Here is a 17,166-nt window from a genome sequence, read left to right as displayed (position 1 = left end):
TTTTTTTCTTTTTCTGCAGATTCTCCTTGTCCCTTATTATTCTACCTGCTAGGTAGTGAGACAGGTTAGAACACATCATGAGAGATCAATCAGTATTCTGCCATCAATGTAGCACTGCTCAATTATTTATACCAATCTCCTCTTGCTGCGCAAGTATATTTTCCTCATCATAACCTTCTATAGAACTATCTTAACATAGACCATATACATCATGTTCTATCACATGGCTTTTGTTCTGCATTTGGGATTCCAAGATGGCTGCAAGAAGTCAGTGTTTTACCATTCTTACAAATTGGTGTATGTCCACTTCTTGCATTTACTCACTTATTTCAGTCTAGCATCCTCCTTTATATGTGCACTTAAACAGCTTTTGTATAATACTAGATGATTAAAACCTGCTAATCCAAATTACAGAAGTCAGTGTGACGATATGAATGGGTAAGGTGAATGGAACATTGTCAGAAGCATATACCTCTAATCTATTAATACATCTCATTCTATTAATGTAAACATGTAGAAAAAACCCTTTTCTTATATGTGCCTTTCAGACTAAATGAATAAATAAACAAGGTGTGTGGAAACAGAGATTTAAATGAGGTTTTGTACATTTAGGAAATTAAAATTACAAAATGACCTAACTTTGTTCTTTTTAATTCTATCGCATTAGTACTATGCTGCATTAACTTTTCACATCAGGCATAATTCCAGTCACTGGTTACTGGAGTTTAATTATCACCTCTTTTTTATGGAAAGGAAGATAACTATAGAACAGATTTCAAAACAAACTTGATTTAGCATGCGAGGCCACTTTTTATGTGATGGGCCACATAACCTTCAAATACTTTCATAATACTAGCACTTACCCACTGTTTTATATGATAGCTAATAAATTGCTAATTTGCTTAGCTCATCTAGTTCTTACACGTAACTGTTTCATATTTGGTAGCAAACACCAGGAGGCATTAAAAATACATCATTGTGAATCACAATCATCCATGTCAGCATTTCAGTGGAGAAAGTTGTGGGGAAAAAAAAAAAAAAAGAATTATTGAGGAGAGAGAATACAGTATCAGCATCATCTCACAGCCCAAATACTGAGGAGTGCTTTATGAACTCGGTGACTTCAAAACATGCAAACAGCACTCAGATCTCCCGAACTGATGTGTGGAAGGAAGACTCGCTGGGCGTAAAAGCTAGTCAAGGACACAGCAGCATCACAAGAGGAGTGAGTTGAGCAGATGCAACTCGAGGCTGCATGGTTGCAGATCCTGAGTTGTCAGGACTGCACGTTACATTGACTCTAACAAAGGCTCCTTTGATGCAGAAGCTGCTCTGCCATACCAAGCCCCCTCTCAAAGCAGTTTTTATCTGCTGTAAATGTATATAAGCCCTGGTACTTCTGTTTTCAGTCAGAGTTCACATTGACAGAGGGCTGAACCTCTGTCCCATTGCATTCTCTCCTGCTGCTACAGAAATAAACCACTTCTGCCTGACCTGAATCTGCAAAATAGGCTGAGTGTTGATGCTGCAATGGTGCTATGCTCTGTTCTGTCTTCCTAAATATTTCTATATTTTGATTTGCTATAGGAACGAGGAACAGATCTGTATGGTAAGCTAGAACAAATACAGTTGCACCTAAATTGGTTTTATGGTCATTTCCACCACCTGAATATTTAAAGTGTTCGTCATCATTTGTAAGTAAGAGGAAATTTGTATTTCAGTTATTTTAGGATCCAAAGACAATGTTCTGTGCAAATCCATGCCTAACATTTAGCTACACAAACATTTATAAATGTTAAAATCACAAAAATAATCTGCAGCTATAAGAAGAGAATATATGTATTGGTTCTTTCCTCAACATTTTCTTATTCTCTCAGTATTTCTTTCTCACACAAGCACAAATGTCACACATCTTTCTCATTGGTGTAACTTTATGGGAAAAACATGCAATGCCCTTTTGCAGATGATATTGCCACAGCTATTGAGTGAAACAACTGCAATAACTACACCTAGAAACAGAGTTGTGAAATACTGAAGATCTATTTTTATATTGTACTTTTTATTAAGTACAGTTAATTTTATATTAGAACTAATGTTCCTGAAGTCATATTCTTCAGTCTAAATATGGACATGAAAATGTAAGATACTGTGGAATTGTTAGTGAATTTTAAGAAAAAATAATAATAAAAGCCTTTCTGAGTATATAGGCTTATAACACAGCTAGCTTTTAGTTCAAATATTTCATTTCATTGCATTCAAGACATAATGGATTAGACTTCTTGCCAGAAATAAAAGCACATCATCATAATTGTTATTCCCAACAAATAACAACAAAATACTTTAATAAAATTTCCACTGCTTGCTACTTTTCTTAACAGTAAGATGGGGATAATTTCACCTTCCTTTAGCTGTTGACAAATAGTAATCTAGTTTAAGCTAGTTGTCTAGTTTTTTTCTCTGGAAGATTGATAAACTTCTGCATGAGAAGACAATGAATCAACCATAATATTTCAGACAACTACTTAAGGATGGAATACACTGTGTATCAAACTGCCTTTCTTTCATTGATTAGAAAAGGTGTGTACATATCTGACTTACTTATAAATGAAATATAATTTCTAGAATGGTAAAGCTGAGGTAAATGAATGTCTAGATTTTTTGTTAAAATACTTTCTGGAAAGTACAATAATTTTGACCAAAGAATGAACTCAAAACTCAGTTTCTTTTCTCTAGCAGTTTTATACTTCTCCTTAAATATCAGTAGATTTTCGTTGGACAAAAAGACTTGGCAGAATTTCTTGACTGATTTAGACACCTTCACCCCAATCTTGGAATAGAAAGTTATTTCACTATTTTCTATTAAAGAAAAAGCAAAATATAACTTTTATAAAATAACAAATATCCTCTAATACCTTTGTTGTTATCCATTCCTCCAACAGCATAAAGTGTCCCAACTGTAGATTTCCTAGGTTTAGTTCTTGGACTTTGCATGAGAGTTCTTCTCTCTGGTAAAAGATGGTATTTCATGGCTTCCAGAATAAGCTTCTGGCATTCTAGGTCATCCTTAAAAAGCACATGGTTTTCTAGGTCAGCCAATATCTGTGAATGACACGATTGTGAATAAGAAATGCTAGAAATTCCTAGAAAAGCAACACCATGCAATGAAAGATCGCAAAACTGATGTCATAAGTATATCACTTCATTGTAGAATACAAGGGTTTACAGGGCTATTTTTCTTGGAGGAGGGACAGGAAAGTAAATATTTAGTTGATTTTTAAAAGTCTCTAGGCAACTTTCAGATCACTGTTTCACTATCCCTTAAGACTACAATCTTACTACTCTTACTGAAGACATTGAAGAAAATTAAGTATTCTCTTGTAGGCTACAGCCTGGCTTATTTTACTGGTTTCCAACAAAACACTGAAAGGATCCAGAAGCATCTTTTTGCAAGCATCTTGAATGTGCAGTCATATAACATGACAACGTTCTGCAGTATTTTATGTAATACTTTCCAGGAACACCCCTTATTTCTAAAACCAAACCAAACAAAAAAAAAAACCCTAACAACAACAACAAAACCAATAAAAAAACAAACCAAAAGAAGCAAAAAAACCCACCCAAACAACTTGCTTGTGCAAGTTTTGAATCTATTGTTTCGCTGTATTATTGGCAAAATTAAGGATTAATAATCCAGATAATGTAATTATCACAATTGGCATAAAAACTATAATCAGTCATTACCAAAACAGATTGCTCAGTGCATATACCTGAAGGAATATTCTATTCTGTTTCCAAGGAAGAAGGTTACAAGTTGTAAATGCTAAGTGTTTGATTTACCTGCCTGTATGTACATAACTACTGGCTTTTGAGATGCTGCAAATCACCCTACACATTTTCAAGATCCACTGGACTAAGCAACCTGGTCTAACCTCATAGCTGACCCAGCTTTGAGCAGGAGGTTGGACTAGAGACCTCCTGAGGTCTGCTCCCACCTGAATGATTCTACGATTCCGTGATCTGATTGATGTCAGGCCAGAAGACTGCAATGCTTATGCAGATTTTGTGCCAGATCTGCCAGACCCATGTAGATATTTCAGATACCCTAAGGCATCAGAATTCAATCAAACTCTCAATGTCTATGTTTAGACAGTTGAGTATTACCTCTAGATGCTGATCCCTATATTCTGCTGACTATCAAATTAGAGCAGGTTTTAATTGTATATGGTAGCATATCTGTACAGTCTGGTAGATTTCTAGATCTCATAGAACATCTGTCTGGGAGACTCAATCATTTTCAGAGAAGCAGCTGAAGGCCAGGAAGCAGAAGAATTTAGTTTCCAGAGTCTATGAGGAAGTATCTCCCTCACAGACACATATATGCAAATGTATGCAAACTGCTTTGCAGTTGCCTAAACCCAGGCAGCTAGATTCCTTTTAAGGACTCTCAGCTACTTCATCTGGACTTCAATGGCTGCTGAAGAATGCATGAATGTCCTTTGTCCATCTGTCAGCCTTTTGCAGATAACACATGCTTTGTGACATCTGAAATATTAATAGCTGGTACATGTAGACAGCAGCCTCCTGCTCTGATTTTAGGTGTCAGTCATGAAATGAATCTATTCAGGTCCAAAGAAAGGCATTACACTCTGCAGTATCTCTGCTGGTGATCCAGAACTCTTATTTTACATGGCTGATGACCTAACAGATAATAGACCTGCTTATTAAAAGAAGTGAAGAGGGAGGTCCATCTAGCCTAGATAAAATAGGTCTCTGACTGTGGCCATAAGTCAAAATCTATGGAGCAAACCATAAGACTATTTCAGAATATACAGTAATTCCCTTTAATATTTCCCCAGTGCCCAACTTTCAGATCAGGGACGTGCTGAGGTAGATGTCTTTTCCATGCATTTTGTAATTCTCAGGGGCCTTATCTTCCACGAACTAGTTCAATGTTTCTTTGAACTCATGTAAATTTGTTGCATCCACAATATGTTTTCACAACAAATTTGGTCTATCACTCGCTGCATATGAAGGTTTACCTCCCTCTGTTTCAAACCCGGCTCCTGTTGCTTCATTTGCTTTCACTCAATTTGTTTCATTCATTTCTTTCTTTCAGTGCCCCCTAATTCTTCTATTGAAAGAGAAAATGAAGAACTGAGCCTTGCTATACCCAGTTCTTTATAATATTCTAGACTTCAGTCATATTCTTCATTAGTTGACTGTTTTTCTAGACTGAGGAACCTTAGCTTAGTTAATCGTTGCTTATATGAAAGAATATTCAGTTTTGTTAGATTCTTTTTGTGAAGGGAGCAGAACTGCACACGTTATTAAAGATAATGGCAAACTGTGAACTTTTGTGGTGGCATAATGATGTGTTCTGCTTTGTTACTTTTTTCTTTTCTAATAACTTGTAACTTTTGATTTTGTATTTTTGCCGACTACAGACCTTGAAGCTGACTTTTCCAGAAATTCTTATTGTATACACTCAAAATTTCACTCCTGAATGGAAGTGGCTAACCCAGAAACTATGATTTTAAATTTGAAGTTAAGAGCTGGCTTTTTTGTAATTTGCTTATTTATTTATTATTATTGTTCATTCCCCAGGCACATAACATTAAATTTACCTACAATAAAATTGTAGATATGCAGTTATTAGGAATGCTGAGTGGGTTAAACACTACTCACATCTTGTGTTGTGCAAAGTAGAATATTACCTTTAATATATGTACAAAAGCTATGTGGCAATGCAGAAAGATTAGTATAAGAGTAGTAAGATTTGTGCTATTAATAATCATGGACTTTTTAGAGTGAAGGAGGACTTCATTTCTCATTAGTCTCTAACTAGGGTACTTGTAGTCCATGGGGAAATTGGTAAAACTTCTTGTATCTGGAAAGTTTGATTCTATTATTAAACTACAGAGCAAACTCTCTAAGTTGTGGAGACTATGCATTGCAGTGGAAGACTGATGATTCCACAATGATGAAAGAAAAAAATAAATGTATGAAAAGCAAAGACAGCTAAGATATAAAGGGGCTGAAAATGTATGTATCAATGTATTTTGGTAACTTCAAGTATCTTTCAGTTTCTCTGAATAAATTGCTGTCAATGTGCCAAATCTGGATTAATGTAACAACAAGTGAAGAACTTTTTCCTCCCAATCAATACTGAATGGCTCACATGCTTTCTTTCATTTAGGCAGATTAGGTTTTTGAAAATTGTCACATCAACTTTCCATGTCTGGTGGGACAAGCATTTTTCTCATCTTACATGGAAAATGAGGTATAGAAGTCCCTCCATATATTTGTTTTCCCAAACTCTATTTGCTATTATTTTCTAATAAAAAAACAGTATATATCATATTCATTTTTATAACTGTGCATGATTATTGTATTAAGAAACTACTGAAACATCTTTGAAACAGCAGCAAAATAATAAACAACTGACTGGAAAAACAAGAAGAATATTGAGATTGCTAATATGAATTCAGTCTCAGAGAAATGTTACAGAAAAGATTTGAAATTAAATCTGCTGCTCTTTTAAATTTGTCACAGATTCCCATTCTGGCATGTTCCTAGCATATATGTATCTTTTAAACTAATTAGTTTCTACTGATCTATATACTCGAAGGAGATATTCCTTTGACCACAGAAATTCAGTAAAAGGGAGCCAATATCTTATACAGAATTATCTTACATTGAAGGTTTACTCCTCAGAAACACACTTGGCTGTGTCTAGATTTCAGATAATTTTAAAAAGAAAAAGCCTCTTTTGGAAAAACAAGTTCACTAAAGAGGCATTAATACTATGGTCAGTTTAAAACAACGTATACTTACACGTATCATATAAGTGCTTTGTGGCTGCAGGCTCAAGATGCTGGGTTGTCAAGAGTCTTATTAAAATAGTATGAGGCACAGGCAGAATAGAAATAGACACATGCAAAAACCAGCAGAGACATTTGTGTTCTTTAATGGCAGTATTTTTAAAAGGGGTCCCTATACATGGTTGAGGTTAGTAGCTTGATATGAATGTTTGCAAATAAATTGCATATGAAATAAATTATACTTGAAAATATTCTTAAACTTTGATATTGACTTTTTTTTACAGCAAAATGGCCAGCTTCCAAAGTCTGCTATTTTCAGTCAAAATGGTAGCCCCTTAAAATTTTATTAGGAAGTGCATTAAAATGTATACTACTCTGACATATTTGTTGAACTATATTATGATCTAACATACACTACCTTCATGTTGAACCTCATGAATTTAAATATCAAGATTCTGTTCTCTTCTCTTATAGCTGGTGTGTGTTTTCACATGGATTGTAATGTTACTATGTGAAACACAGCATTTCCAGATGTTTTTACATTTAATATTAATGAGCTAGGGTCAGTACAAGAATAGCAGAATAATCACTGGATTTTTACTGTATTTCTTTGTCTAAGAAAACCGAGTCTATGGTTAGCGTCCAATTTATTTTCAAATTTATTTACCTCCCCTAGTGTGTAGAGGAAATTACAATTCTCAGGAAGGTATTTAAGCTATTAATTTTAGTAACTTTCGAAAGAGTGTATCCTTATAATCTTGGCAGCCACGGTACAATGGAAGGGCTCAGAAACTTCAGATTATCAAGCAATTAAAAGCAAGTACTTTGTATTCTAGATATGGTAAGGATTTGTGTGTACATGTGTATGCGTGTTCTGGTGTTGGTTATTATGCAATTAATATTACTAAGTAAGAATATTAAAGTGTGCTAATAAGCAGCAGTATTAATTATATTTCATAACACTAGGTAAATTTATATTTCATAATATTTAGATTTTTAATATATCTTTTTTTGTGATTTTTTTCCCTTTGAAGTGCTCAGCACACTACTCAGTAGATTAAAAATCAAAGATCTGAAGACAAATTATGTTCAGAGTTTAGGCAGGATGATCTCTTATCTTGCAAAATGATTTAATGTACATTTAGGACTACTGAATCAAACTCTGTCAACAATTAATTTAACAGAATACAGGCAGAAGAAAGCTGAGAAATCAAATTATCAGTTTCCCCTGCACAAATTTGAGGTAATATATTAAGTCACCTATAATTTCTAATACTTAATGGAATTAATGGACAAGGATTTTTATGGCAAGCTTATTATATCAGTAAGGATCGCAGTCAAACAATCATATTTGGTGACTTCCTATCAGACAGCTACTTCTTTATTCTGATGTTGCAAGCTGTGCCTACGCTCTTACAGGAAATATATATCTCTATGAGATCTTCCAACTGAGTTGCCAGATGTTTCAAATAAAGAAGTAATAATCAGTGAACACTGTCCTGTCCCAAAATTCTGAGATTTCATGCACCAACCACAAATAAAGGCTGAGTGTCTTTTTCTTTCCAATTAGAAATTGTTCCTAGAAATGAAAAAAAAAAAATTATAAGTAAAACTTTAAATGCAGACAGAAACCTGTGTTCATTTCCCTCAAAAAAAAAAAAATTACTTATGGCCAAATCTTAAAAATCTTTTTTGTCAAAAAACCCCCAACTCCTAACTAACTAAAAAAGTAACAGTAAAAAAAAAATAAATCTTGTGGGGTAAAATATACAATTCCAAGGCCTTTTCCCAACTGTGAAGATATGGCAAAAATAGTTTTGAGGAAAATATTCATTCCTCCTTCCTACCCACTGATTTTAGCACATGGGCTGACTTGTGATAAACATTGTATTTCTGAATGTCCTAATGGCTAAACCCTGTGAGTGAGGGGAAAAAAAAGTTGAAATTAAAGCTACTGTTTAGAAACCAGAAGTCAGGCAAAGCTGTTTCATGTTGTCTAAACTTCAGTAACCTGCTTCAATGTTTTTCTACTCCATAGCTACCTTTCCTTGTTACATCAAAATAATCAATATATTTTTATTAAATCAGGATGCACTTGATCAGGAAATTCAGTTAATAAGAATGTTTCCCTGGAAACCATATTATGTTCAGCTTGTTCTTCCATGGCTATGACATACTTTAGTAAGAGACAATTGTATCTAACATTAAATGAAGATTTCTGGGGTTTGTAATACGTGGAAACTCAGAACTGTCACCTCTGAGAAGACCCACATCAGCACTACTTCAGCATAGTTACTTCTAGCATTGCTAGAACTTCTCAGACTAAAATTCTAAATAGAATTATAATAGAATTCTAAATTCTGAGAATTTTAGTAATTTTGTGTCATCATGCTTCTCATTTTTCCCAGTTAAACCCCCCACCAAGTCCTTTCTCAGCTGTACTTCTAAATTACTTTCAACACAATGCTGCAAAGAGCAGGCCTGCTTCAACTTAGTGAAGCACTTTCAGTTTGAGATCTGGAGTGAAAAGTACTCAAGTACTGCCAAAAGGAAAGTCAAGTCTAACGAGTACAAAAGGAGGAGTTTGGTACTGGTGCAGTGACTGTCAGTGGGTGCACCATGAGACTGCACCCTTATTGCTGCCTGTCTTGCTGCCACCGTCGGCTCCCACCTCCCTCCCTCCCTCCCTCCCTCCCTTCCTTCCTTCCTTCCTTCCTTCCTTCCTTCCTTCCTTCCTTCCTTCCGGAGCAGCTCTGCTTTTGCTGCTCCCTGACAGGTCTCCCCCAGCCCCTCTTTTATCCCATCGATTGCAGCTATGCAGGTGAGAGTATTAGTGATTTGATTAGTTGATTTGAATGATGTTAAGTTCAATCTCACATATTCTAGTCTATAATATGTCTATTTATTGTGATTTAGAATCTTGAATAGAACTTAACAACATGTAATTGTTCCATACCCTGAACAGTATTAAATTTCATACCCAAACACGTTCCCAAATATGTTAATTTTATCGTAGACGGAAAGCAACTTCCAGTTCTTTAAAAATTATCCCAGTATCTAGATGCTTTCTCCCTGTAAAAAATCCTACAGTCCTGTGCCCTCAGAAACTTACATGCCAATGCTACGCGGAACACAGGATTAGCCTTATCTTAATAGTATTAATAATCATAACAGAAGAACAAAAAGCTTAAAATCTTTAAATGAACTGTGAATACATGAAATGTGTTTTTTATGGCACATTTTGTTTAACAAAACCCATGAGTCTTTCTTGATCCAAAATGTATCTGAAGTCACTTGACAACCTTGAGTTGGAGGAACGCATTACCATATGAAACAAAAATCTGAAGAAGGAATGACCTGAAGTTTGCACATTGAATGGTTTTCAGGAGAGATATTTGATTAGCCATCATTGTCCTTTTATGTGTCTTCTTCCAAGTACAGATTTGTTACGGTTAGTTATTGTTGATGATCAGAGTAATGCAGCTACCAGGAAAGAATAGAGGCTTCTGATATGTAAGGTCATGATTGTTCTTTGTACAGATCAAAATGAAAAGCAAATAAAGGGTTTGTATGAATTCCTGGGAAGTATAAAAATACTATTTTAAAACTTTCTTTAAAAAAAGTACTCTGTCCGCTTTCAAAGCCTTACCATGCTTATGCTGCTCTAGCTGTTAGGAAACACTGTGCATCTTTGGAAAAAATTCCAATTAGAAGAATTTTTATCTGTCTAAAGCTGGTAGAAGAGGAAGTCATTATTCCTACATCATTGTACTGGCATATGAATGAAAGTATTTCAGTTGCCTAATGTGGTGAAATGAATAAATTGTTTGACACTTTATATTTTTTATCTATAAGACGACTGCAAGAAATGTCTGTAAATACTATTGCAACTTCAGATTTCAACTTAATTCATTGTTACTCTGATTAAAACTGTATATATTCATTTTAAGAAATACCACTTAGGCTATTTATGCTCCACTGCAAACATGAAGGAAAAAAAGTCCCTCATGAAGTGCTACTTCTTTTTTACAAAACCAATAATCTTTGAGATACTTCTGTTGGATGCAAACCCTCTTGTTATAAAGAATACTTGTTTAATAATATTTAAACTTCATATCACTGAATCATAGAATGGTTTGGGTTGGAAGGGTCCTTAAAGATCACCTAGTTCCAACCCCCCTGCCATGGGCAGGGACACCTTCCACTAGACCAGGTTGCTCAAAGCCCCATCCAACCTGGCCTTGAACACTGCCAGGGATGGCTTTAATTAAATATAATATCCTTATTTAAAAATGTTTGAAGCCATGTGATAAACAAAACAATGAGTTATTTACTTTCTTTTTTTTTGTTTCATCTTAAGATTTTTTTTAAATGTTCCATTTTCAAAAAATTTATGCAGACTTCCTTGCAAAAGCTGAACGTAGGTTCTGCAATAGGCAACAGATCAGCAGTTGCCATTTACATTTTTCATAGGTTAATTGATCTTAGAGACCATATGTTTTTCAGGACAATTCTGCAATGATTCTGCAACAGTTTTGTTATTTCTTTTTCCAAGAACAGCCTGATGTCAAATGTAATTATTTCCACTTAAAGTAGAGCTTGTAGGTAGAAACAACACTATACTCAGATAGTATTATTAACAGCATACTAAATGGATGTCCTTCTGTATGAATACATTCGGTCATGCATCAGTTAATTCAGGATTCTGCCTGAACAAACATATCCATGTCTTCTCTGGGATTAAAATGGTGGTTGATAAGAACAAGATCTTTGGTTTAATCTACAGGTATTGAATAGACATTAGCCATTATTAAAAACTTAAATAAAATTGATGGCAGATAATTTAAAAGCTAATCTCACTAAGAAGGTTCAAATCAGGAATAATAGGCTTTCACTTAAATTGTGATTTTATATTATTATAAATCTTGTTAAAAATTAGCTAGAAAAGAACAAATGCTGCTTTTCATGATCTAGGTAATAAAGCACTTTCACTTTCTTTTCTAGAAGTGATGGAAGTTTTTTTGGTTTTTTTTTTTTTTTTTACCACAGGTGTTGCTTTTTTCTGGAAGGCATGATAGCCTTTGCTCAAATGAATTTGATTTTCCAATGCGGAGTCCTAATTTTTAATCTAGATGAACACATTCCAGATGATTCCCAAACCTCACTACATTAAGATTTATCCTGAATCATTTTATCTACTTACTGTCACAAAGTATAGTAGGAAAATCATACTGAAAATGAATATATAATATGGACAGAGAAAACTCAGACTTAACACTTACTACTATAAAGTATGATATTACAAGTAATTTTGAGTTTACCAATTATGAATTAGTCTTCACAAACAGGCATTTTTTAAGAGGCTATGTAAGTTTTTCACATTTATGGTGATTGTCTACCGGGCAATACAAGGAGATTTAATTTAATTATTTCACTCCCTGACATATATCGAAGAACAAAAGTTTTTGAGTTTTGGACTGATATATTCAGAATTAACATTTTTTACAAAATGTGGGATTTTTTCTGCAGAAAATATATGCCAGTTCTTTATAATTTTTCTTATTTTTATTTCAGTTGAAAATTTACAGCCCATTTTCTGACTAGCTTCTCCAATCTTAAATATCCTTACAGCATAGTTTTTGTATGAAGGTGCTTACATGCTTGAAAAAGTGGGTAAAAGCATCTCAGAATCAAGAATTCTCCAATACTATGGGTTAGCTCTAAAATAATTTTCTTCCTTTGTCCAAGGTAAAAATGAAAGATATTTATTAAATTAATTACAGAAAGGTACTGGGGAATGGAATTAAAGTATGCTTTGCTTCTTTCAATTTCACTTTAATTTTTGGTCTCGCAACATTAAGTGAATTTCCCGCTTAACATCTATACTTGAAAAGAACAGATTTAAGTAAGAGAGAATTATGGCTCTCTTGACAATGCAAGACGTCCATTTAAATGCCTGCATTAGAACTTTAAATGGTTTCCACTAATAATATTATTAACTATTCTCAAGTAAAATGAGCAAGATATTTCAGTCATCAGTAATATTTTCTACTATGGAAAAATACACAAGAAATTTTATTTTTATACATACCAAACAAATTATTCATGAAAAAATACTAAGACAACAGGAATGAGAACAGCAGCATGTTTTCACTGTTGTGAGACACCGAAAGTATTTGGGGCTATTGATTAGGCATCTATTACTACCATGTTTAAGAACTACATTTAGAGAGCAATGATATAGTAAAAAAAAACACTTTAAAATTTAGATTAAAATTTAGAATAGTGCTTAAAAAAAAGATATCAGAAATGATATATTAATTTGAAAACTGGGCCAGTTTTGTACATAAACAATTCACTTAATTTTGCATAACAATGTACAACTTCTGGAATCATATAATTGTGAATTTGCTACAAATATGTTTTACCACTTCTTTTAACTCTTACTTTTAAATTACCATATTTTGAAAGGAAAATAAAAATGTATTGCAGTCATAAAATTATTTTTCACCAATTTTCGTGCTTTGAGGATATGCTAAGGTGTTACCAACAGTGTCATTATTTACCTAGATCCTGATTTGCAAATGGATATTAATTGAAGTAGATTAAATCAGTTAAACATTCCCTTACTCCCTCCTTTAAGTCTTTTAAAAAATACAAAAGTTGTTATCTTTTCTGGACTCCTAAATGTAGAGATCACAAGGTCACAATGTGATCATGTATGGCGCTGAAGTTTAAACTCCATTTCTAAATCCCATTTTATCCAACTAAACCTTAGCAATATTACTTAAAAACCTTTTTGTTTTGCTAGAAATTGAATGAATTGAGCTAAATCCAACATAATCATCTGCTTTATTCACTTGAGTGTTTTGTAATTAGGGGCTGTAAATTGAAATTTAAAAAAAAGCTGATACCTAATTTACCTTTTTGAGTTTTTATTTGTTTTTAGAACAACCATTTCAATATATTACCTTAGAAATAAAATAATGAAATATATTTGCAATTAATAAATTCTCTAACTTAGCATGTCTCGTATTGTTTTGTTTTCTACCATTTTCTTTCAGCTTATTGAACATTCTGGATCTATTTAGAGTTCTTTCTTTCTTATTCATGTTTAATTAATCATTTCAGTAAACCTATTTTAGCTCAGAGATGATTTCCAGGCATTTTTCTGTAGTAACACAAACATTCAGTACATGAAATTCAATATTTGTGTTGCTCATGAACTAAATTATTCATAATGCATGAGTTAGTCAAGCCAGCTGCTCAGCTAACTCACAAAGAAAGAGACTATACTAAATCCCTCAGATTTCTGTATTCTCAGAGAAAGGTTATTTTCTCCTCAGCAATAAGATGCAGCAGACTTAAGGATCTTTAAGAAACTCTAGACCAGTTTTTTCTTGAAACATACAGCTAATCATTTCTATTACAAATAATCTACATTAAGATTTACTGCTTAGACACAACAGACTTTCCCTAGTCTGTCTGTAACTCTGTGATCTGTGTAGGCATGCAGGTAATAATATATGGCAAAGAGATCAATCCCACAGCAGTAATAGTGAACAGTCTTGGACTGGAATTTTGGAAAGAAATCTAATTGTGTTTTCTGTCTAACAGCCGAACTCTGACATCTGCTAAGATGGTATTTTTGGTGATCACAGTCACTGGCAGAGGAAATGTGTTCGGTGTTTAATTGATTTGTAATTCCAACTTTTTCCCCACACGTCAAAAGTCATTTCACATTCAGAAGAAATTTTAAACTGGCTTTCTACCCTTCAGTTATAATCCTGAGTCCTCCCTATCCCTCCCCCATATCAGGGTACAAAGAACAAAACAAAACAAAAATAATATAGCAGAGCTGAAGTTTGTTTTCCTTAATCTATCATTAGGTTACCAAAATGAATATATTAGATTAACAAATAATCACACACACACATATTCTCTAAGGCTTTACATTTGATATAAAAATGAAGAAACTGGGGTTTGTTTCCCCCACTCTCTTGAATAAACTAAGTAATGGGATTGGAATATTCATTGGTAGCATCTGTGTTAAGTAATTAAACTGTAGTGTTGAAACCACTTTCACAACATTAACACTTCCCCAATGCTTATGATTTAATGAGCCCATTTATTAAAATCTTCAATATTATTTTCTGGAAGTGGTCCCTTGTTATCTTTTATCACACTGTTCAAACTTTAATTTTAACTTAATTTGTAAATATGCCCACACTTTTTAGGCACACATTCTGACTTTCGTTGGACTACTGGTACTACTCAGTGTATCCTTGAAACTGGTACTAATTTGATGAATTTACTTAGCACACTGATATGTTAATGATTCAAATGTTATTCAATCTAGGAAAAAAAGTGTTTTATTCCCCCCCCCCCAGCTTCTACCTCTAGTGATGTCTTTTCACGATTTTATAAATCTATGGATTTTACATGGTGGCTGAAATAAGGAGTGCAAAATCTAAGATGCAAGCTTTCTGCACACTTAATTATACTGATGCAGAGATCTACATTTAACATCATTGTGCTAGGCTATCTCTCCAGTAAATGAAGGAAAAAAATCTTTATTTCAAGATAGATCCCTTCTTAAAGTAAATACCTATCTCATGTGTTAGATATTTACTTTCTAGATATCTAAAGTTAGGTGAGATCAATCTGTCATAGAGTACTTTGTATTTTTTCTTCTCTAATCCTTGAGGAAAAAAGTAATATCATAATTCTGAGACCCATGAATATTTTGCAATAGTGTTAAAATACTACGTAAGAAATAAGAAAAGTTCTAGAGGTCAAATTGCATTCATAAAGAAGATGAACAAAAAAATCACATTAAAAAAAGGAGAAAATAAAAAAAATACCCCAACACTAGAAGCAACAAAAAGGTCGGGCTATGACAAAATATTCTTATTGTCTGGTCTCCTTTGGTTCAAAGGCAGATGTTTTTATCTGAAGCTCTTCTGAATCAAATTCTTTTTTTTTTTCTTCAGAAAGTGATAAATCAAATAGAAGATTAGGTAAAAGCATGACAGATGCCAGCAAATTGAATGCAAATGTTATTCAGTCAATAACAGGTAATAGCCTACATTTGAAAATTACTGTTTATTTTTAACTGTAGTTACCTGTTAACTGTAGTTAACTGTGCTCTACCAAAATTGATGACATTTTTATAAAACTTCTATAAGAGAATAACTACAAAGAAATGGAACAAAAGCAGCATCTTTTCCCTAAATAATGTTCTCATGTTTCAAATATGATCTTCAGGTCTTAGAAATAGGCAAAAAGAATGGGTAAGAAAACCTTATATAAAAAGGGGACTGTCTATTTATAAACACCTATTCCATATAGTGTATTTCAAGGATAAATGTTATAAATGATTAATATGAAGCATTCTTCCAGTACATATATAATCTCTGAAATGTTGATGGCTCAACTAGAACTAGAGAGGAACATGTTTCTGATTCTGTGTTTTTCTATTACGCCAAATCCATTTAAAGGAGAAGGAAAGATATAGAAAACAGCACTACACTGCAAAAATTGGGACTTAACATTAGGGAAGGGGAGTCCAACTCATCTCTTAGACCTCTATCCTTTTCCAGGAAGACTATTCAAGATATCCCATTGTACCAGTCCAAGCATTTGCAATCCCCTTTTTTCCTTCCTTCTTTACTTAGAAGTGACAGATTTCAAACCATGTTAAGAGCAATAAAGGTTTGTATTTTTACAACTACTTGTTGTTAACAACTACTGAAAGTAGTGATTGACCTTTCCCTTCACTACCTTCAATGAGTTATATTTGCATGACCTCTGGAGGCATGATCTATGGAACACCAACAACCAGCTGCAAAACTTGCCATACAGAAGGACAGTTTGATCTTTGCTAGGGTCAACTCTCACCTGTTACTATTCTGATAAGCTAGTTACTCTAAAACTAGCTTAGATACCTCCACATTAAATTACAGAAATCATTACTGATCTGGATGATGGGGCAGAGTATACCCTCAGCAGGTTTGCTGATGACACCAAACTGGGAGGAGTGGCTGACAGTGACTGGGAGGGTCGTGCTGCCATCCAGAGGAACCTCAACAGGGTGCAGAAAGGGGCTGACAGGAACCTCATGAAGTTCAACAAGGACAAGTGCAAAGTCCTGCACCTGGGGAGGAACAACCTTGGACACCAGTACACGCTGGAGGCCACCCAGCTGGAAAGCAGCTTGGCAGAAAAGGACCTGGGGTCCTGGTGGACACTAGACTGAAGAGGAGCCAGCAAGGCACCCTTGCCACAAAGAAGGCTAACAGCGTCCTGGGCTGCTGTATTGCCAGCAAGTCGAGGCAGGTGATCC

The 17,166-nt window shown here is 34.1% G+C and overlaps 1 protein-coding gene across 1 annotated transcript in view; it reads right to left on the bottom strand.

Annotated features, from left to right (window-relative positions):
* The window catches only part of KLHL1 (kelch like family member 1), a 242,966-nt gene that overhangs the window by 69,338 nt on the left and 156,462 nt on the right, over window positions 1-17,166 (bottom strand). The window contains exon 6 of the mRNA XM_069802592.1: window positions 2,913-3,099. Within this exon, the coding sequence (XP_069658693.1) occupies window positions 2,913-3,099 (187 nt within the window). The remainder of the gene's footprint in view (window positions 1-2,912; window positions 3,100-17,166) is intronic.

Source organism: Haliaeetus albicilla, chromosome 15 (assembly GCF_947461875.1).
Source record: "Haliaeetus albicilla chromosome 15, bHalAlb1.1, whole genome shotgun sequence".
NCBI classification, from domain to species: Eukaryota; Metazoa; Chordata; class Aves; order Accipitriformes; family Accipitridae; genus Haliaeetus; species Haliaeetus albicilla.
This window is presented reverse-complemented; position numbering and strand designations above follow the sequence as displayed.